This window comes from Bubalus kerabau, chromosome 22 (assembly GCF_029407905.1).
Source record: "Bubalus kerabau isolate K-KA32 ecotype Philippines breed swamp buffalo chromosome 22, PCC_UOA_SB_1v2, whole genome shotgun sequence".
Classification (NCBI taxonomy): Eukaryota; Metazoa; Chordata; class Mammalia; order Artiodactyla; family Bovidae; genus Bubalus; species Bubalus kerabau.
Window position 1 is genome coordinate 24187420 of NC_073645.1, and position 21966 is coordinate 24209385.

The following is a 21966-nucleotide window of genomic DNA, read 5'->3' on the forward strand; positions in this document are numbered from 1 at the left end:
CTCAGAGGCCCAGCCACCTTCCCCAACTGCTCCAGGTCAGGCATCCAGGCCCTGGGTCAGGGCCCTGCCTGCAGAGGGTAGGCAGCCAACCCTCAGCCTTTCTTCGCCAGGGCAGAAAGCACTGGGCCAGACTAGGGAATTCAGTCCAAGAAATTACATGGGAAACGTGAAAAGGAGCCGAACGATTGTGTAGGGAGAGGGTGCAATTAGGGGTAGCGGACAGGGTTTTGAGCACTTCAGTTCAAGCACAGTCTACCCAGAAATGCATCTGGGAGCTCTGGGTGCTAGTTGCTCTTGGCTTGGGGCGCCTTTGCATGTGTATGCTGTGGGGGAGGAGAGAGAAGCTCAGTGGAGACCATAGCCTCGCGGACACCTACACCCGGCAGAGTAGGCAGGAGACAGCCAGAGAGTCAGGCGGCCAGTGCTCGTCAGCGAGGAAGGAGGCAAGGGCGGGGGCGCCAGGCGCCGGGCGAGCCTGGCAGGGAAGGGAGCAGAGAAGGTGAAGGAGCGGAGATCCACAAGGAAGATTTATTGGGCAGATCAGATGCACAGAGGCGGCTAATGAAGCAAATCCCGAGATGGGTATCAGAGCAACTCCCCAAAAGTTTATTTGCCTTTAAATTTCCGCAGGGAGGCAGGCGCCTTGTTTGAAGTGTAAATGCCCCTAGGTTGGGGGGTGGAAGGGCCGCTTTGAAAACACCAGAGAGAAAAGGTTCATTTAGAGGCGGACGGGAAAAGCAACCAACCCTGACAGGTCGGAGCCCGGGTTGTGTTTGGGGTTGGGTTGTTTTCTTTCTTTTTCTTTCTTTTCCTCTTCTTTCCTTTTTTTCCTTTCTGGCTTTTTTTCCCCGCTCCTCCTCTACTAAGACTATAGAAGAAGAAAGGGAAGAACAGGAAAGAGAACATCAGAGGGAGAGACCAGCGCCTCTGGAGAGAAATCTGTGCCAGCCCTTCAGCCTGGAGCCCTGGGAGAAGGCCGGGGCTTGACTAAAAGGGTTTCTAATCATCATGGAATATTGCTCTTTGGTTTTCTAGGTCCTTGAATGGGCTGGAGCCAAAAAGGAAGCTGCCAGGGGTTGGCTTGGTGGAAGGGTGGATGTCCAGCTGGCGTAGTGCAGGGAAAAGTGTCTCAGGAGCAGGGAGAGTGGGGTTCTGGAGTCTCAGGGACTACCTGGGAACTGGACTGTCATGGAAGGGTCTTCACTTCTCAGGGGGTACATGTCAAGTATAGGTGTGTGAGCGTAACTTCCAGCACACTTTGTGCACTGTCTCCTTCTTTACAAGAGAAGAAAATCCCTCTTCCTTGGTATGTAAAAAAAGCCTGTTGTCTGCACCCAGACTTCTTCATAGTTTGTGTAACCTAAGGATATGGCTGGCTGATTCTAGAAAAATCTGAGTCTCTGTGCAGACAGGGGTGCTGTCCACTGTCCAGTTTTTCCAAGAGTTCAGACTCCCTAAGACAACTTCCTAGACCAACATAAGGAGACCTGGGGCAAAGGGCTCCTTTAGTATTGAGCTCCTTCTCAGTGAAGAAGACCCTTCTTCCATGCGGGGGCCCCCTCATCTCAATTGTGACTTAATTACCTCCCTGAAAGAAGCCCGAGGCTGTACCAGCTAGTATCACCCGAGAGCCCCTTGCTCCCAGGCCCGAGAGCCATTCCCTTTAGGCTGCCAGGAACGGTTTTCCTTTCTCGATCCCCACACCAAGTTAATGCGTGTTCGTGGGGCTGTGAGGCCAAAGGAAACCCAGGAGCGCCATCTGCAGGTCTCGAGAGGAAGAGACTGACCTTCGGGGCTGGACCCTGCGTCTTTCATCTCCCGCCGGAGGGAACCAGCTGGGCCGCCCAAGGGATGTGGGGCTGAGAGCTGGGAAGGAGGGGGCAGGTAGGGAGGGGACTTTTCCTTCCAGAAGTTACTCCGCAAGTGGATTAAACGAACTGGGCTCCAGAGGATCCAGGAAGGAGAGGAAATGCCAGGATCCCAGCAGATCCGACCTCCTAAAGAGTGGGGAGCTTGAAACCCTATCGGTCTGAACCTGGCCCAAACTGGCCCAAGGATGAAGGGAGTTCTGAAAACCCCCGTGCAAGAGGCCTTATAGGAGTTTCCTCCTACCTGAGTCGGAGCGGGGGGTGAGGGGGGGCCGCCGCGTTCGGCCCCCAACCTAGCCCAGCCTAGGTTCCGGACAGAGAGACAGCGGCGCGAGTCCGCGGCTCTTCTGCAGGCGCCAGGGTCAGCAGGCAGGCGCCAGAGTTGCCTCCAGTACCGGCTGCAAGAGCGCATCGCGGGCTTCCCTGAGCCGCCCTTTCGCAGACCCAGGAAGGTGGGGGGTGCGGAGAGAGCGAAGGAGGGAGAGAGTTAAAACATCAGCTGAAGTGCCAAGATGATTTATGAGAGGAGGGAAAATATTTCATAAAGATCTCCCGGATATTCTGTACTTAACCAGTTAGGAGACAAAGGGCTTCTCCTGCCTGGTGCGTGCGAGAGCTAACCTGAGCGAGCGAGCGAGGGAGCGAGTGCGGACGAGGGCTGCGGCGGCTGGGCCGGGTCGAGCGCGCAGCGCCTCCTGCGCTGGCTCTGGATCCGCCGAGCTGGCAGCGGGCGGCGCTCAGCCTCGTTCGCAGCCTCTTCTCCCCAGCCGGGGAGAGCGAGGAGAGCCTCGATCTCCCGCCTCCTCTGCCGCCAGCGACCGGTCGTTCTGCACTGTCTCCCTAAGCCCCCTCCCCGGACACCCGAGGGTCCAGGAGCCAAGTCCCCGGGTTCTCGCACCGTCCGTTGGGTCCCACTGAGGCAGGTGGGTCCCCGCCGGAGGTCTCCAGCTCGATTCTACACCGAGCGTTCTGGACTGTCCAGACCCCTTTAGGCAAGGGGACGAGGGAAGCCTTGCACGCAGCCGAGAGTGGGACGGGAGAGGACAAATTGCCGGACACTTTGCCCCGGAATGAGAATTGGGGGTGTGTAGGTGGGGAGGTACCTCAGGAGGGACAGGCGAAAGGGAAGGACCAGAGAGAGGAAGGAAGAACCAGGAGGAACGGAAGGGAACTCAGCTGAGAGTAGCGGGGGGGAACAGGACTAGGGATGCGGACCAAGCTGGGGGCTCCGTGGCTCATGCGGGCACTGGCCGGTGGATGGCAGGGCTGGGTGAGTTGAGACTTCGAGCCGGATTCGGAGCGTGGCGCGCTCTGCGGCCCTCTGTCGTTGCCTGAATATTCATTAGACTGGCCGTTCTTTATCCTTATCTAACGTTTATCTTATCGGGAGTTTCGTTTCTCAGTGTAGTTTTAATCCCAGGCTCCCCTTCCCCCTCCCCCTGGCCCACTCCCCTCCCTCCCTCTTCCTTCGCCCGCGGCTCTCTCCCTCCCTCCCGTTTCCCCCTTCCCTGCCCTCCCCTCGCCGGCACCAGAGTGACAGGCGCGGGGCCCTCCTCGCCGAAGCTCCGGGCTCCGGCGCTGGCGAATCACAGAGTGGTGGAATCTATTGCCTTTGTCTGACAAGTCATCCATCTCCCAGCGCGGGGAGGGGGAGGGGGTCTGGAGGGGGCTTTGCAGCTTTTAGAGAGAGACACACCGGGAGCCCAGGCTCCAGTCTGCGGCCGAGTCTTCTCGCAAACGAAACCCACCTGGGGCCAGTCCAGTGCTGCCGGCGTTGTTCGGCTCCCTCCCTCCCTCCCGGCCCTTCGGCCGCGGCGGCGCGCGCCAGCCTTTTCCGGGGGCGGGGGCCCGGCTCGCGCTCTCCCCTCCCGAAGGCGCCGGCTCGGACTTCCCGAGGATTGCTACTTCTTTGCCAACTTCTTCAACTCACCGGCACTTGGAGCGGCCCGGCTCCCCGCCCGGCGCCCTCGGGCCGCCCCTGCTCCTCGCCCACTCCCGACTGCCGCCTCTGGATGACCGGGTTCCAGGGGAGCTGAGCGAGCCGTCTCCCCGCCCAGCCTCAGCCCTGGCCGCAGCTGCCGCGCGCGCCATGCGCCCCCAGGTCCCCCCGGTTCGGCCTGCCGCCCTGGGGCCGTTCTGCTGACCGTCCAGCCCCGCGCCCCGACGGTGGGAAGTTGCGGCCGCTGCGGTTGCGAGCTCCGATCGGCCCGGGAGGAGTCCCCGCGGGGAGCGCAGCGCAGCGCCCCCCGCTCTCGAGCGCCGGGTCGCAGTCGGGCGCCCACTCACCCTCCCCCCCGTCCCTCCCTTTTCTCCTCAAGTCCTGAAGTTGAGTTTGAGAGGCGACACGGCGGCGGCGGCCGCGCTGCTCCCGCTCCTCTGCCTCCCCATGGATATGCACTGCAAAGCAGACCCCTTCTCCGCGATGCACCGTGAGTACCGGCGCCCGGCTCCTGTCCCAGCTCGGGGCTCCCCGTCCCACCCTAGCCTGTCCTGTCCTGTTCTGTACTGTCCTGAGGCGTCTCTGGCCTCTTATGCTCAGGTCACATCTTGGAGGCCACCCTGGCTTCTCCTGGTCCCCCCTTTTCGTTCTTCCTCTTTCTCCCATTTCTCGGTATATCTAAAGACCCTTCTCTTTCTTCTGCCTTATGTCACTCATACTTCTCCTACTACCTGCCTTCCTACCTCCCGGGTGCCCATCCTTTCTTCCTTCCTTTCACCTGCTTCTTCTTAAATAGTGGATCCACAGCCCATGACCCTGGCTCCAGCCACCGCTCCCCTGGCCACCCTCTTGCCTGGGGCTGGGAGACTAATGGGCAGGCAGTTTTTAGGGTTTTGTGTTATGCTTACTTTGTTTTCTCTCTCTGTTTGCCTCCCCATTCTTCCTCTCATCTGTACCGTTCTCCAACTTAGAGTGTGGTTGTCCAGGAGAAGACTCCCGGCACAGGCAGCCTCAGTGTCAGGACAATCAGGCAGAAGAGCGTGGGGGTGGGGTGCCCCCTCCTGACCCTCAGCTCCCAGCTTCTCCTGGCCCTACCAGCCCAGGCAAGGCTTCATTTGGGCTGGTTTGAAATACTTCCTTTCTCATCTTTTCTTTCTTGCCTTCCATCCTACTTCCCCTCTGGTGTCCTGGAGTTGGGAGTCTGAGATTGACCGGACCTGGTGGTCATCTTTCTCTACCTTTCCTGGGGAGATGCTCTAAAAACAAAGAGGGGTTCCAAGGAGAAATCGAAGTCAGCGAGAATCACATAGAAAAGCCTTCCAGGCGGTCCCAAAGCTTTGCTCTCCTTCTAGTTCTAAACACTCCTTGCCAGTCTCCCACTCCCTGGTAAGGATGATCCAGCCAGTAACCTGGCCAGGGGATCAGAAAAGAGGGAGAAAAGGAGGTGGGAAGAACAAAAGGAAGGCAAATGCCAAAGCTGGGGAGAAAGGAGAGAGAAACCAAAACCAGGGCTAAGAAAGAGCAAGAAAACAGAAAAAAAAATGTTACAGGAAAAAAGAGAAGGGGAGAAAATTAATTTAAAATAGGAAAGGAGAACTATTTAAATTAAATTTGAATTTATCTAATTCTTGTCCTATGTCTTTAGCTTGGAAAACAATTCAGAGATTTTTTTTTTGCAGGCTTTTTTTCCCCCCAAAGGTAAATAGAGTCTAAATAGAAAACTTCTCTGTAGATTAATAATCAAGGATGATTTGTAACTTTTCACAAGGAAACTTTTTAGAGCTGTCTTGGATCTGTGCTTTGGACAAGAGAGCCCAGGAGGGAGGGAGAGCTGCATTTTTCTCTAAGCATTTATTTAGCATATATATGTATATATATGCTTTTAAAAGTACTCCTGGGATAAAATATATTTCCCTAAATAATTTCCAAGCATACAAAGGAAATCCGAGCCAGAGACCTCCGGCTGCCGCCGGTTTGTGCGAGCCGAGCCTGAAATCCTGTCTCCTTTTCGGAGGGAGTGGAACCGGGTACCACACCGTCTTCGCCCAGCCAGCCAGCCTCCTGGCCCCGCTGCCTCTGCTCTTTCTCTCCTCTCTCGCCGATTCCGCGGGTGATCTGTCGAGTCCTGGCCGCCCACTGGGTACCACTTTGAAGCCCAAAGGGGAGCAAGGCGAGCCGAAGGTGGTCGAAGGAAGGGCGAGATCGCGGCGCGGGCTAGCCGGCCAGCAGCGGCAGCCGGAGTCGGCGCCGGCGGCGGCGGTGGCGCAGTCTAGGCCCGACTCAGCGCCGGCCCTCGGCCCCAGCCCTGGACTCCCGCGGTACCCCCTTTGTTTCCCCACCCCTTAGATTGGGGTCGAGGGGCCGGGCCCGGAGCCCGGGGAGGCTGAATTATTCATCTTTAATCTGCCCGCAGCTGCCGCCTTTTCATACCGGTAACGCGAGTTCTCCCCGGGCCTAAATTATTGATGGTCGGCTTTGGAGGGAGGGAAGGGGTGAGGAGTGGGGCTAGAGGTAGGGAACCTCGCATGGGTGAGGGGTAGGATAAGAGGCTTCGGCCTCCCCCGGCCTGGAGATTGGAGGCCTCTCCCTAGAGGTTTAGCCGGCCCCTATTCTCAGTGCCCCCAGAAGGGGACGGGAGAGCAGCGAGCCGGGTGCAGGTGTCCCCGCTTTCTCCGAAAGTCGCCAGAGGCCAGCAGGACAGGGCTGCAGGTTGTTGGTCCGGTCAGGTCGGACTCTGCCGCTAGAACTCTGTGCTTGGATTGCTCAGAAACTGCGACTGCGTGTTGATGGCTCTGGGTGCAGGATTTCTTGACTGCTGTGAGTCAGGGAGAATGGAGCGCCAGGCAGCGCCTTCAGGCCTGGCATCTGGTGACCACCTTGGCTCCGAGGTTGGGCGCCTGCAGCAGGAGTCAGGTTGGAGACCTAGCACCCTCCTCTTGCCCAGGAGAGCAAACGCCCTTGCTGTTCCCTTTCCTGAGTGGCAGCGGAGGTCTAAAAGGTCAGAGGGACGCGAGCTGGCTGAGGCTGGCTGCACAGGGTGCCCTGTGAACCTTGAGCCCACCTAGGCGACCTGTACCATGCGTCCTGGGCGAGGCGATGGGTCCCCAGCCTGGCGCAGCGCTGCAGGAGGATGAACCCAAGCAGTCTGCATTCTGTGGTTGCTAGCGAGCACCTCACCGCTCTCCACTGCCTCCCTGTCTCGGAGCGCAGCAGACTCTGGGCCCCTGCCTCTACAGCCTAGCCCCTTCCTTCAGTTGGCTTTCTTTGAACTTTAAACACTAGGCAGGGGGGAAAATATGGCTCCCCAAATACCTAAAGATAGAAAACATGAAAGAAAAACTCCCTCCCCCCCCCAAAAAAAAATCACAATAAAAACACGGGGAAAGATGTAGGAAGACTCCAATTCCAAATAAATACAAGGAAAGAGGTAGGGAGCAGAGGGGAGAATGTCAGGGACTTAGCTCCTCTCCTACCCAACACCCCAGAATCATCCTCGTCCAAGCACGCTCCGACAACTCCCTCTTGCCTGCGGCTCAGGCGGGATTCCGCACCGTCCTCCGCCCGGCCCTCTCTTGCCTACATTCTTTCCTGCCGGCATTAATTCCCACTTGGCTGCTTTTCTCCCCTTCTTCCCCCTTTCCCCCTTCTCGCCCCGCGGCCCATCCCTTCCTCACTTTCTCCCTGGCATCGTACCGGTTTTCGAGTCGCGCGTCCTTTCCCAGCCCGCCGCCCAGCCTCTGCGCTTCCGCGTCTCTACAGCCCCGCGGCTCCCTGTCCCTAATCCCCTGCATTGTGGTCGGCGTCCGCCGTTCGCCCGCGAGCCCAGGAACCTGCCCTTCCGCCCTGCCTGCTCCCTTCGCCCATCCTGGGCCGCGCGCGGACCCTGACTAATGGCCGGTCCCTGCTGTGTGTGGGGTGTTGTGTCTTTTTCTTGTCTCTCCCCAGCAGGGCACGGGGGTGTGAACCAGCTCGGGGGGGTGTTTGTGAACGGCAGGCCCCTACCCGACGTGGTGAGGCAGCGCATCGTGGAGCTGGCCCACCAGGGCGTGCGGCCCTGCGACATCTCCCGGCAGCTGCGGGTCAGCCACGGCTGTGTCAGCAAAATCCTGGGCAGGTGAGGGTCGCGGAGCCGCCCCTGAGAGATGCCCCCGTCTGCTTCGCGGGCTGGACGGCCCTGGGTCTCCAGCGGAGGGCTTCGCTAAAAGTGCAGGTTGCTAGCGGGCGTGGGAGATCCCTGACTGGGGCTATCTGGAGAGCGGCTCCTTTTGGCAAGGGCACGCAGGTGGTGACTGCGGCCCCAGAAGCGCCGTCCAGCGCGCTTGCCAGGCTCCAGCGTCCTCCCTGGGAGAGAGCCGGATTCCTGTCTTCAGAAACGGAAGGACAGGTTTTCTCTTTGGAAGGGAGGGTTGGAGGAATAGGGTGAAGGTAAAGATGGGTGCCCCGAGAAAAGAAGAATCAGCTTGAGAGGCGCAAGGTTAGTTCTGGTTCCCATAGGCGCCCTGTGCTCAGTGGGAATGGGCGGGAGGCCTCCAAGTGCTGTTCCTCCCGCTCTTCTCAAATGAAAGGCCAGGCTTCCCCCATCGCCTATTGCAGCTGCTGTGTGTGCAGCCTTTGGTACGACCACCTTCTGGGAGAGAGCGTCCCTGTTGTCCCTGCCCTCATCCTCCGATGTATCCCTGCCTTAGCCGAGTGGCTCTGGAAGCCCACTCAGACACGCTAGGTCTTTTCCCTCCACACCACCGCCTGCGGCAGGAGAGTGGCTCAGCGGCTTCAGAGCCTGCGGCCCCCACTCTCTGCCACCACCTGCTTCTCACTGACCCTGCTGGCTTTCCCCGTGCAGGTACTATGAGACCGGCAGCATCAAACCCGGAGTGATCGGCGGCTCCAAGCCAAAAGTGGCAACACCCAAAGTTGTGGACAAGATTGCTGAATACAAGCGACAGAACCCAACTATGTTTGCCTGGGAGATCCGGGACCGGCTTCTGGCAGAGGGCATCTGTGACAACGACACAGTGCCCAGCGTCTCTTCCATCAACAGGTGAGTAAGCTACGCTGGGCTGCAGGGTGGGGCCCCAGCTCCCAGCTCCCATGCACCAGAGTTTCTCCCAGCTCCAGCTTTGTTCTTTCTCCAGCCCCTGCCTGCCCTTGCTCCTAGGCCCCCAGGTCCTTTGGGCAGGGAGAGGGGACCTGGGAGGCAGAGAGACAGACAGACAGACAGGGCTGTCTCCAGCTCAGGACTGGGTATTTTCTGCCAGGCTTCTCCCGCCGGCGTCCTGGAAATGAATCCAAGTGTTTGTGGTAATTAAGACTCCAAGATTACGAGCCTCGGTATCTAGAGACAATCACAGCCCACAGCTGAAGCCTTTAAAATGACCAGTGTCCTATTCATCGCCTCTAAACAGACTTTCCTTTCTAAAGGCATGCTCCCTTCCCCAGGAGCCACCTGTCCTGGCTCCCCACCTCCCCCCACCCATCATCTCTGCTGACTCCTATAAAGGTAGCCTTCTTGGGAACCCAGGCCTTGCTAGCCAGCTCCACACAAATTTCTGGCCTATTAGCACCAGTATCCAGGCCTGTGGAGCAAACACCAACGACCAGCAAACCGCTGGCAGGGAGCAGAGAAGCTAGACAAGGAGTGGGATGCCAAGTCAGGAGGGAGAACTCTGGACCCTGAGGCTGAACCTCAGGAGATGCCTCCAACCACCAGGAGTACCTGTGTCCAGGCCTGAGGCTGCACTGATGATGGGTTCAGGCACAGGGTGACAACTCAGGCTGGAGTCAGTTCAATATACAGTAGCACAAGTTAGTCTCCCAATCTTCGAGCCACTCCAGTGTGCTCTCCAGGATACGTGCACACTCCACGTATTTACCACCCCACCAGGCCAGTGTACACAGGTGGCAGGTATAGCACATAACACGAGCACTTGGAGATGGGGACCCAGGATGGCTTTCCCATCACAGAACTGTGCAACCTGACATCAGCAGAGACCCTGTGCAAATTCCAGACAGCCTTGGCCAGTTTTTCAACCCCGGCCCCTTGCATTTTAAGGCAAATCCCCAAATGAGAAGAAGGCTGAGGGTTTCATACCTGTGTTTTTCTTTACACTCTTCATAGGCTCATTATCAGAGCAACTAATAATTCAGCTGATACCTTTTTCTGAAACTGGCATCACGTATCAAGGTTCTTTTTTTTTTAATATTTTGCAAATGATATGGAATTATCCCAAATCATCCTGAAAACAGCAGGTAAAATTAGCTGGTAGAATGTACCTTGGCTAAAGAAGATTCCCTCTGCCACACTTGTGCTGTAACGTACTGCGAGGCGACCCCAGAAATTATCCCACTGTGTGCCATCTGTATTAAAATGGTTATTCAGTTATGAACAGGGTAACATAATACTGATCAGCTAATTATACACCCTCCGAAAACCCTCCAGCTCCCTGGGCCTGGCTCAGCTAGGTATCGAGAACATAGCGGTTTGACATTCAGACACCTTCCAAAGGAGCTGGAGAAAGACTGGGCCCTCCCCCACCCCCCAACCTGCATTGGGAGAGGAATGAGTCTTTTGCATTTAAAAGCCAGTGGAGGAGGCTGGAGAAGCTCTGGGGCTGGGGCAGGAGTGGGAAGGGTACAAAGCAATGTCTCCTCTCAACCTCTAGGCTGGTTACTGGTCTAGGGAGTGGGTTTGAACTGGGGTCTTGGGAGGAGAGAAGCCCTGCTGAGGAGCAGTGTTGCTGGGACTGGGTGCTGGTGTTCTGGAGCAATCTTGTGGTAGGATTTGCAAGCCTTTAGAGGAGCCCAAGATATGTTTGGTTAAAGCAATGCGCTTCGCTTTGGGGGCATGGAAGATTGGGGCAGTCAACGCAGGTGTGGTGGCAGCACCCCTTGCCTAGCACCCCTTCTTCCCCCCTCTCCCCACTATACACCCCTCACTGGCTAAGATGTTTTTGGGAAGCTGGCTTATGCAAAAGTTTGGGAATGCTCTCATCCTGAAAAGCCACGGAGAGCAGGGGACAGATGACCCCAGGACCAAGCTCCAGAGGTCTTGAGGTGCACTCACCAGAATGGGGAGAAAGTAGAAGAGTGAGCTGCTAGCGGGATGAGAGTGGGAGAACGACCTCGGTTTAACAGCTCTGACAGCAGCAGAATTTGCTCAACACAGAGCGTGATCACCGGAGGGACACAGAGGCTACCTTTGGGTGTGGAACAATAGCCATCTGTGGGCAGGTGTTGCTGGAGATGGCAAGGGAGTGGGAAGAGAACGGGAAAGCCGCTGGCAGCATGGGCAGCCAGCCCTGGGTCTGCAGTGAGGCTTCCTAGCTGGCTTTGTCAACAAGGCTTGGTCAGAGTTTTCTTGATTTTGCATTGTGATTCATATGTGAGAAAGAATTCTGGGAGCTTCCTGGTATGGTGCTGAATTGGGTCTGGGGGATGCATCTGGGCCCAATGCCCTTAGCATTATGCCTCCAGATGCTTTGCTCTGAAGGGGAAGGTTTATCTGAGATGCATTACTTCACCCTAAAGGCTTCTAAAAGTGGGATTTCTGCTGGTACTGCTGATGCCAGGAACTTTGTGAATTCTCACTCCCTGTAGGAGGAACCTGGAGATGTTCTTCTGTGTCGAAAGTATGGTGTGTTGGGGACTGGGTGGTTCTTGAGTTTAGACTTTTACTGTGGGTGAGGTGCCGCTTGTGTTGGGCACTTTATAATACTCATAGTCAAGGATGTGTCTGTACTGGCTGTTGGCAAGAAAGGAAGTCCACACGTGCTTATCCACCTGAGCCAAATCGCAAGGGTTTTCATCTTCTCCTCCCCCAGACAGAGGCTGTCGCCGCACTTGAAATATGCTATTATGGTTATAAACTACATTGCTTTTCCTGCTTTAAAAATGGTTTTGGCTTTTTCTGATCCTGTCGTGATAAAGGCTTGGACATCCAACTCCCCTTCTCCATTGGCAAATCCTCATAGCAGTACCTCTCTGAGCCAATGGAGTAGGTAAGGGGGGCCTTCCCAATCTCACCCTCACTCCCAGAAACCACCATCAAAATCCGGAGGCTGAACTGGATTGTTTAGCATGTGGAATTTATCTGAATGGCTCTCAATTTTGGGTTACTGGTCGTTGAGTGTGGAATTGCCAGCTCTTCAGCTTGTGCTTAAACACTGCTGCTGTGTGTGTGTGGGGGGGGGGGTGGTGTTTATAAACAGGTGACTTGAGACTGAATGTTCATGTGGGAAATGGCCCAGAGTGGGGAGGAGATGGAAGGACACCCACCCTGCTACCAGTCGCCTACCTAGTTACGTTGCTGAGCAATTGGCTAGGCAGGATTTTCCTGATTATATGCCAACGTCTTCAGGTTTGGCCGTTGCTCTGGGAAGGGAATGTAGCTCCTTTGAAGGCACAGGCGCAGACTCCAGTGAGAGTCAAGTGTTCTTGAAGATCCCCTGAGGGTACTGTCTTGGACTGAGCTGACAAGGAGGCCATCGATCTTTTAGCTTTCTCAGCCTGCACTATATTATGTGGGACCAGGGCACTCCCAGCTCCTAGATCTTTCAAGTGGACCCTCCCAAAGTCAATTTCCCACCAATCACCTGCTACCCACACCCTTCCTTTACCTGTTTGGCTTATAAGTGAGCATATGTATTCTCCTAGCGGTGGCAACACTGGCTTCAAGAAGGCACCAGCCCCAGGGCTGTTAAACAGTTCCATCTCGTGTCATCTGCAGATCTTCGTCAGAATCTGGCACTGGGGTGACAGGTGGTCTAGCTGTTCATTCAGAGGTCTTTCCAAGGAAGCTGGGAGCCACTCATCCCAGCCAAGGGAATGCTGAAGACACGTTCAGGGCTGGAGTCTGTGTCTTTTCTGAGACTCAGGTTCTAGAACATCGCATATTTGACTCTTGGACAGACCTGGTTTGGCACAAAGCTGGACCAGAGAGGCTGCGTTGCCCACCACATTTCTGTACCCTTGCACTTGTTTGGTGGTCAGGGCTGTTGGTCTCGTGGCCAAGAGCCAAGGCAAGTAGGTAGGTTAAGAAGAAGGCTTCTCCCCACAGAGGAATGGGAAAAATAAGGATAAAGGACTTGCTTTGTGTGCCCCTCGGTCTTCTGGATCAGGCCGCCTCTAGGGACAGATGTGCCAGTTTCTGTCGGAAGACCCTTGCCTACCTGTCCTTCGCCAGAGAATGTCTCCTGCTTCTAACAAGGCTTCTCCTCATTAGAATAACACGTGAAATAGTCACGACTGCTGGCACTCTTATTTCTTTAAATGAGCTGGAGTTGTCCCCCTGAAAAGCCATCTTTGTTCACTTAGTTATTTTAGATGTCTTGGCCAGCAGTTGTATTGGTCTAACTGTTTCCCTGTGGGCAGGCTTCAAGTGGGAGGTCAGGCCACAAGATGGCTTTCAGGTGAGAGTGATGGCTGGTTGCCCTGAGTTCTTACCTCCACTGGCAACCCTAGGAAAGAGGAAGACAGGAGGGGTTGTCCGTAACGAAAGCTCCAGGTGCATTTTGGAGGGTGATTCAAAGAGGAAACTAGAGGGGGGAACCCTAAATAAATAAAGTGTGTCCCAACTATTCCGAGAACTCAATAAAACAATCACATCAAATATGAAGAGGCATAAATCTTGTGTCTGCACAGGTAACCTACTCAATTGCTTTTATTATCGCTCAGGCTGCCTCCATTTATTACCGTCCACAGTCTGGGCAAAGGAGCTTGTGTAGAGGGTGGTCTCCAGTGCAATCCTACACCCCGAGAGGCAACAATCAGCCCATACAGCCAGGGATTTCGATGGGAGCTCGGAAGGGCCCATCTGTCTGCATGAAAACCAATCAATAACTCTGTAACCAGAGCCCTTGTCACAGGGAAATGGACAACACAACAGTTCAATACAGGGGCCACGGGGGGAATTAGCCAAGTGGAGATAGACCAGACAGGAGGAGCCCCTGGAGAAGGGAGACAGGGTGCCTAGTGAAGGGAATATTCGGGAGGGAGTGAGATGGAGCAATGCCTTTGTGTGCATATAGGAAGGAATTATTGTGCAAAGTAGACCCAGGGGACTGGAGGCACCGTTGGAAGCTGGGGTGCTAGGGAACAGTTGGGAAGTAGGCTTGTTCCAATATGTGAGACAGTGTGGTTGTATATGTGATGGTGTGTTTATGGACTAGAACGTTATGCTTGCATAGAAAGAATAGCGATAGTAGTAACTGGTGTGGAAGATGAATCAACCTCCCCACTCCCCACCCTCCCCAGCCTGCACTCTCTCCCTCTGAGTCCACAAAGGAGTGCCTTAAACCAGGGGCTTCATTTTCTGTCCCCAGCTCCCTAGATCTCCAACCCCAACTGCTCTGAAACTTCACCTCTTAAAGTTCAGGTCTGTTCTTAGCCCTTCCTTGTTGCTACCTGGAGTTGGAGTTCTTCTTTTAAGAGGAAACTGTATACTGGAAAGAATTCCTCTCTCACTTCCTGTTCTTTAAAAGAATGTAGTATAGGGTGTGAACCTGGCCTGCCACTTCCCTGAATCCCTGCTGTTTCACCTCACTCTCCACTCCCTCCACCGGCCCTCCCCTAGTCAGATTCTCCAAGGGGGAGTTTCTTGCATTCATGCTGGGGAAACAGGTACAGGTGCAGCCACGCCCAGTGCCACTCATCCAGCCACGTGGGTGAGCCTAGAGAAGAGAGAAGGGCCTCTGATAGATCTCAGGGGTGTGGGACAGTGTCTCACAACCAGTGCCCAGTAACAGGTCAAGTATTGAATGGGTTTAAAATTAAATCACTGTGGTTTATCTGTCTACCACTGAACTACTGGGTTGAAATGTTTTTCTCCCGTTGAGCAGGTTGTTGAAATATTTTTCTTCCCGTTGTTTTGGTGCTCTGAAGGTGCAGCTTGAATACATTCATGATGGTTTATGGGCAACAGAGGTTGCTATCTTCAGGGTGTGTGGATTTGTGTGTGTTTGTGCCTACTTGTGTCTGTTCCTTGGTAAATGGGCTCTGAGGTCAAGAGCAGAAAACAGAGGAAGGCCCACACAGCGTGGCCTGCAGTCACAGACAGACTGAGCACCTTGTCCCTGGGACCATCAGGCCAATCGTTGATGCGGTCATCAGGCCACTGGGCAACAGTCATAGGGCTGAGTTGAGGAGTCCTCATGCCAAATTTGGAAAAACTGGGGCCAAGTTTTTCTTCAATTTTTATGTGTACTGTAGCACTCTATTTAGCCCTCAATACGAGGGGCTTTGCTACAGTGATGCTCCTTTATGATAGAGAGCTGTGTGATCCACTGTCCATCTCTACTTTGACACTTGAGTCCCAGCCCTGTCAGCAGAACTAGTAAAGGACCAATTGCAAAAGCAGCTAAGAAGATGCCCTTCCTGGTGCACCCCCTTGCTGCAGAGTTACGGTGCAGTGGCCCATCAAGGTCCACCATGCCCCCAGCAGGAAGCATGGCAGCAGCACTGGGACATGGTCATGGGCATAGCTCCCAAGTGCCAGGCCTCAGTTCCAGCCTCCAAATCCTGCCCCAGGAATCCAGGTGCCAGGGAAATAAGGAAGAAGCTGGGGCAGGGCGGGGCAGGGGAGGGGAGGGCAGAAACAGAGCTGGGAACCAGAGAGGGCTTGGACACCAAACCCCGGGGGGCATGATGGCAGAGGCAGATGCTTGGGGTCTGGGTGCAGGGGAGCTATGGAGGGTGTGGGAAACCAGAGGAGGATGACCTGGGACAGGAGAAGAAAAAGCATGGCCCTGTGTCGACCTGGGAGCTCTCTGCTAGGAGGAGAAGGCACGTAGGAGGGAGATGGGCGAGGCTGCGGAGCCAGGCTCCTCTGTGGCTCATCCTCAACAACCACAAAAAGAACTGGACTCTTGTGGGTTTTGAGTGATAATATGATAAGAAGGTATTTGAGTTTTTCATGAGAGAGAAACAGAGTTATTGGCATTCTGAAGAGGCTGGGGTCTATTGTGGGGCTATGCGGGAAGGAAAGCAGTGCCCTGAAGTCCAGACTGGTGAGAAACATGTTAGTGGAGCTGCTGTATGGCTGCAGGGGTCGTGAGGACAGGTGCCTCCAGGACCCCACAAGGAAGGTCAGTGGGAGAGCCAAGGAGGCTGGGACAGAGGTGGTGAGAGCCACACAATCAGGAGCTGGATTGCACAAGCCCAGCCTAGAGGTGCTGAGATTTCGCTTTTAAAAACTCTGTGTTGGTCAAATAAAATACATCTCTGGGCATGATTCAGTTCATGGGTCACTGGTCTGCAGCCCCTGGTCTGCGTAACTGGACATAACTTACCTCTCGGCTTCAGACCAGAACTGTCACCTCAGGGTGGGTATCGGGGATGTGACATTTCCAGAGCCCCTGAGTCCTGGAGCCCCTGAGGAAGGGAACGAGTTCTAAGTCCCCATAGCTAGAGGAGGGGAGGGGGTGATGCATGTGGAAAGGGAAGGACAAAAGTAAGAATGAGGAGGAAGAGTGAGGAAGGAGGTGATGAGGCTGAGAGGTGAAGGGCAGAGGCTTGGGACCTGGCTTCGCCGGGCTGGGCTTGCCTGGGACCGAACATGTGAGAAGGTTGCAGGGAGCCAGAGCTCTGAGCGGCTGGTAGAGCAGGCTGCTGGGGTGGCCTCCAGGAGAGGCTCGGAAGGTTGTTAAGGAGAAAAGGGAAGGCCAGCCTGGGAGGAGAAAGGTGGCGGAGCAAAGGATGTGGTGTGGGAGCTAAAGTCTTAAGACCTGGAGCCCACGGTTGCCTGTACCAGGGAGCATACGGCAAGGCAGGCGGGCAGCGGCTGCGGGGCTGCTGCAGTGCGGTCACTCCAGCCTGATCCCTGGCAGAAGGGACAGTGGGAGGGAAGCCAAGAGGAAGGAAGGGAGGGCCGGCTTCCTGGGTGTTCCAGGTTAGAGCCCCCTCCACCTGGGAGCCCTGGCCACTTGGCTCTGGACTCCTCTGCCTGCTTTCAGCCCGGCACGAACTCCGCTGCAGTGAACCCCTCCCGAAGCCATTCAGGAACAGAGGAAGCCAAAGGACGAGCTGGGCAGCTCCTGGCAGCAGGAGGGGAAAGGGCTGTGAGACAAGCAGCAGGCTGCAAGGGGAGCTGTGCCCACTGTAGGCATAGTCAGTTGGAGAAATGAAAAGAAGGACTCAGGAGACTGGAGGAGGGCAGAAGGGAGAGTGCTGGGGCCCCCCAGCGTGAACACATGGGAGCGAGCACTGGGGCAGCTGCCCCCGGGCCTCATGCGCCCTCATGGCCCCATGCTGGGTTGGTGAAGGAAGCCTAGGGTGACCAGGAGCCTGTGGGCAGCCCCCAGCCCGACAGGGTTAGGGAAGAGGCCTTCATTCTGCCCTGTATCCCATGACCTTTCATCCTAATTCTAGAGGACAAGATGGTGCCCGCCTAGCGTGTGGTACTGAGAGGGGTTGGTGCGTCTGTGTTGGGGGTCTCCGTGTGGCTCTGTTTTGGAAAGAGTGGGTGGGCTCGTGGCATATGGCCAAGTCTTGCATTCATGCCCTGGGAAGCTGTCTCAAAGGGCCTGGCATCACCAGGAGCTCTTAAAAGGCTTTAGCTGCCCATCTTGTCCAGTGGGCAACAGCAAACTGGTTTGCCTTTCAGAGGGTTTCCAGCTGAAGGCATTTTTGGTTTCCAGGACAAAAGTCTCTGCCTTCACCAGGATGGCCCGCCTGTTTGGGATGTTGTCTGAAAATCATGGGGTTGATGAGATGGTTAGCGTCGCAGTGGGTGGATGAGGGGGGCCCTATCGGGTGCACAGAGGGTCCCAGCACAGTTTAGTCTGTGTGCAGGCACGTGTGCACTTACTCTGCTGGAGGTGAGGGTGTGGAGCCGTGTGCGATGCGGGACTGGTGTGTGTGTGACACGCTACTGGGAATACTAGCAGCAGCTGCTTGGCTGGTGTCTGCTGAGGTCCTCACAGGGAGTGTACATTTAGATAGGGACAAAGGTCAAGCTATTTATCTCCTTTTATCATCTGTGGAGTGGGTACCTCCCCTCCCTCCCCGCATCCCTCGTCCTCTCCTTTCTCTCTCTCTTCCTCAACATTACTCAGGTTAGCTGGTTTGAGTTAGGCGGCGAATCTCAGTAGACTCTAAGGGAAGAGTAAAGAGAATTCGATAAGATCAGGAAGGCCATCGTTCCTCTAGGGACCAAAAGAGGTTTCGTGTTCCGCACACTCTGCTCTGCCTCTCTGGAGGAGCTGACACACCAGGACAGTCGCCTTCCTGCAGACTGTGACTGGGAGAGCCGGAGAAGAGGGTGTATCCCTGGGCTTGAGACTAGGGCTGCCTTTCCTGCTCACCATGGGCCTGGGGAGGAAAGTCTAAGAGAGCCCAGGATGAGGGAGAAAAGTGGTAGAAGAGAGATGGCTGAGATGGAAAGAAGCTAGAGCCAAAGCCTGAGTATGTGTGTTGGGAAGGGAGTCCGGGGAGTGTCTTTTTTTGGGGGTGGGGGTGGGGGTAGAGACTCTGAGATCTTTTAGCCAGTCTGCTGGGCTGATCACTCAGCTCACTGCAGAGGGTACAACCCTCCTAGAAATTGTGTTCACGCTCACTCTCCCACCCTTTGCCCTCCCAATCCAGTACATGTATGCCTCTTTCCCTATCCTTGTCTCCCTTTAACTTGGCTTTGAAGACACAGTAATTCCTGACCCCAGAGAGACAGCTTGGAGGGCAGTGCAGACTCCTCAAGAGATGGCTTCCCAGGTTGGATACAAAAAAAAAGTTGAGAGAAATTCATTTCATGGCCAGTGGCTGCTTAAAAAAGGCGATTCCAGCATACGAATGTGATAAATGTTAACTGAGCATTAATCGCATTAAAGAGGGCCCTATAAACTTTTCATTTCTAATTAAATTCGTCCAGTGATGCTGCCCAAGCGAGTACTCTGGGCCTTTGTTTATGTGGAAAATTAAAATGCAAATACAATGGAATTTATTTCCAGGAGTGGAGTGATGGGCTGGCCCCTCTGGCTACTGGTCTCCCGGCCTGTCAAGCCAGGTAACTGCTCCTTTGGAGGTTCTGTCACCCTTGGGACACATTCTAGTGTGAAGGGAGAGGCCAGAGTTCAAGGTCAAATAGAGTTAGAAATAGAGGGGAAGGTGTGGAAAGAATTGAAAAGGAGAAAAAGACAATAGATAGCCCAGAAATAGAGAGGCGTTGTCCCCATTTCCCACTTTCCCCCTCCAACACCCACCTCTAGGAGAAGGGACCCCAGACGTTGCTTGTGAGTAATGTCCTGACAAGCCTCCCCTGCAGTTCAGGGAAGAAGGGCGGATATGGGAGGGAGAGTTTGGAGAAGCAGCCTTGCCAGCAGATGTGGGCTTGCTCCTCAAAGAACCAAGTGGTCATCAGCAGACAAGGGTCCAAGGCTTGGATTTATCTCCAGCAGTTTGAGGGCCGGCTGCTGTCCACATAATGGTTCCACTGGGCTCTTCCTGCCAGTGCCAAGCGGCATTGACACAGGGCAGTGGAGCATAGAGGCTCTAACCGAGGACGCTGTGCATGCACGCCCGCACGCACGCAGCCTTCTCGAACGTAGGGAGAGCTGATCACTCATGAGAATAAACAAATGTCCCTTTCAGGGAGTCCTTTAGTACCCTGATTCCTCTGATAAAAGTGGTAACTCTAAATGCTGTTGAATGGAACGACCTAAAGTTCCTATTTACCAAAACATAAATTAAGTCGAATAGAGAGAAAACCTGGGCAAGAAACATCATTTGGGTTTATCAGTAGAGACACTGAAAGATTGCAGTGCTGCACTATGGCTAAGGAAGTTGTAAATAGCATTAAAAAGTAGAGAGGGAAAGAAAATGGAGGTAGGAGAGATGATAAAAGGCAGAGCGCTAAATCACAAATGGGGAAACGAACAAAGGCACAAACCAGATTTACAACAAGCTTTGTGTAAGTCGGTGGCTTGGATTGACAGTGCATAGACATACTACGTACACAGGTATGAGGTGTCAGGAGAGTGGCTGAGGCTGGGTTGGTATGAAGGTGGATTGACCGCAACATGAACTCTCTGTGCCGATGCTGGGACTGGTCCATCCGCCCTGCCACACGGCAATCTGGTGGGGTAGGGTTTGATAGACAGTCAAGGATACAGTCTTATGAGGTTTTTGAAGGTCTGTGAGCACATAAGTCTCTGGTGAGCTGGATCCACATTCTAATGGATCTCCAGGGCAGCAGCCCATTCCCGGAACGGAGTCTGCTTGACTAGTTTCATCGAATGGCTGCTGCTCCGCTCCTCTTTAGTCTGTTTTATTCTGGGTTATTCTTTCCCTCTTTAGTGTTCACTTATGTCTCTTAGAAATACATGAGCACTGGCTGACAAACAGGTTAATGACTGTGGCAACTCCCAAACATCTGGAGGAAAACTCAAACCTTCAGACAATCATCTATAAACGTTGTCAGTATGATGCCAAATATCTGGGGATTTAGAGATGTTGGCATGATTGATTGAATTTCTTAGTTTTTATCCAGACACAGCACCAACACCCATTTTCATTTCACTGGTGTTTCATTGCATTGGGAAACACCCGTTTTTGGAGGGAAATGTTCTAGGAAACAAAATGTTAGAAAGCATCTTTGATGTATTTGGGTCTCATATCTGGTTTGAAGGGAGTCTGGATTTGGCTTGAAAGTCAAGTGGTGAGCTGGTGGTCAGGAACATTTAATATCTGAGCAAGCATGGCTGCTGGACACTTTCCCCGGAAAATTGCTTGGGAGGAAAAATTACTTTGTCCAAATAAAGCTTAAGCTATTGATAGGCCTGGCTTCATAAGGGAACCCACTGCACCATCTTAGGGGCATGTCAAGGTTCTTAAGATGTGATCCATCCTTCACTTGTTCTTTCATTCACCCATTCTGAAAGTCTTTGCTAAGCAAAGACTTATGTGCCAGACATAAACATGTGTGGTACAGAGAACACAAGAAAGGGGGCTCTGGGAAGTGATTGCCGGAGTTTGAATCTAGCTTCCCTTGTTGTTATGTTGTTCAGTTGCTAAGTCTTATCCAACTCTTTGCAACCCCATGGACTCTCGTGTGCCAGGCTTCTTGTCCTTCACTATCTCCTAGAGTTTGCTCAAACTCATGTCCATTGTGTTGATGATCTAGCTCCCCTACTCCTTGGCTCTGTGGTTGTGGGAGTGTCCTCTCTGGACCTCAGTTTCCTTACTCTGATCTCATATGGAAAGTAATCATGTAGCTATAGCACTGCCATAGGTTCTTGTGAAGGTTGAATGCATTATTCCACATAAACCTGCTTAGAATTGCACCTGGCAGATACCAAGTACTCAATAAATGTTAGTTATTATTACAGCAATAGTGATCATCAAGTTATGTGTCTGTCAGTGTACATGAGTTCTGGCTTGTGCATGCATAAACACTGAAATCTTTGAAATAAAAAAGCTTGAGGAGCCAAAAGGATATTCCGTGAACAGAATTGTGTATCATGAATGCCAGTGAGAATTATGGTTTCCTGCAAGCCCAGCTGGATTTAAGAAGGGGATCTGCTCTGTGTACTTCCAGAAAAATAGAAACCCTTATGACTGTTATCTGACCATTGAACAGAAGTAGTCAGATAATTGCCCCCTTCATCCACTTAGTTTGAGAGCCCAGCCTGTGTGCGTGTGTGTGCATGTGTACTTAATGACTGCACACTCCTTGTCTGGAACGAGCCTACGATTGCTTGAGGAGCTGAAGGTTGGCATTTTCTGGGCTTCATGGCATTTTCATGGGTTGTGGTGCTTTGCATTTAGTAGTTTTTTTAAAAGACGAAATGGTTATGGGGGGAAAAATCCTTATTTGATGGGTTTGAAGGGTTCCTCCGATTCTCAAATGTCATAGAGGGGAGAGGACAGGGAGATAAATAGAAGGAGGAGGAGAAAAGAGGAGAGAAAATGAAGATAAGGTAAAGGATGAAGAAAGAGGAGAGGAAGAACTGAGCAAATATCTGACAAATTCAAACCAAATCTATCTCCTGTGGCCCTGCATACCTGGATATTCCAGGGAATCATGGGAGGTTGATAATTATTGCAGTTATTCCACCACTAAGGGGTAAAAGAATTTTTAAAAATCAGGAGAAAAAAAATCACTTTGGGCTTAAAGTCCTCAGTGTAATGGCTCAAAGTAACTGGACTCTGTGACTTCTCCTACTTAATCTGTGCCCA

At 53.7% G+C, this 21966-nt stretch overlaps 1 protein-coding gene across 2 annotated transcripts in view; it reads left to right on the top strand.

The window, feature by feature from the left end:
* The first annotated feature begins 4239 nt into the window (after positions 1-4239).
* Positions 4240-21966, top strand: part of PAX2 (paired box 2) — a 78236-nt gene continuing 60509 nt past the window's right edge. The window contains exons 1-3 of one of the 2 annotated variants that reach the window (XM_055559917.1): positions 4240-4297; positions 7753-7921; positions 8648-8845. In XM_055559917.1, coding sequence (XP_055415892.1) covers positions 4255-4297; positions 7753-7921; positions 8648-8845 — 410 coding nt within the window. In that variant the 5' untranslated portion in view covers positions 4240-4254. The remainder of the gene's footprint in view (positions 4298-7752; positions 7922-8647; positions 8846-21966) is intronic. The other variant, XM_055559916.1, reaches the window with a different exon arrangement.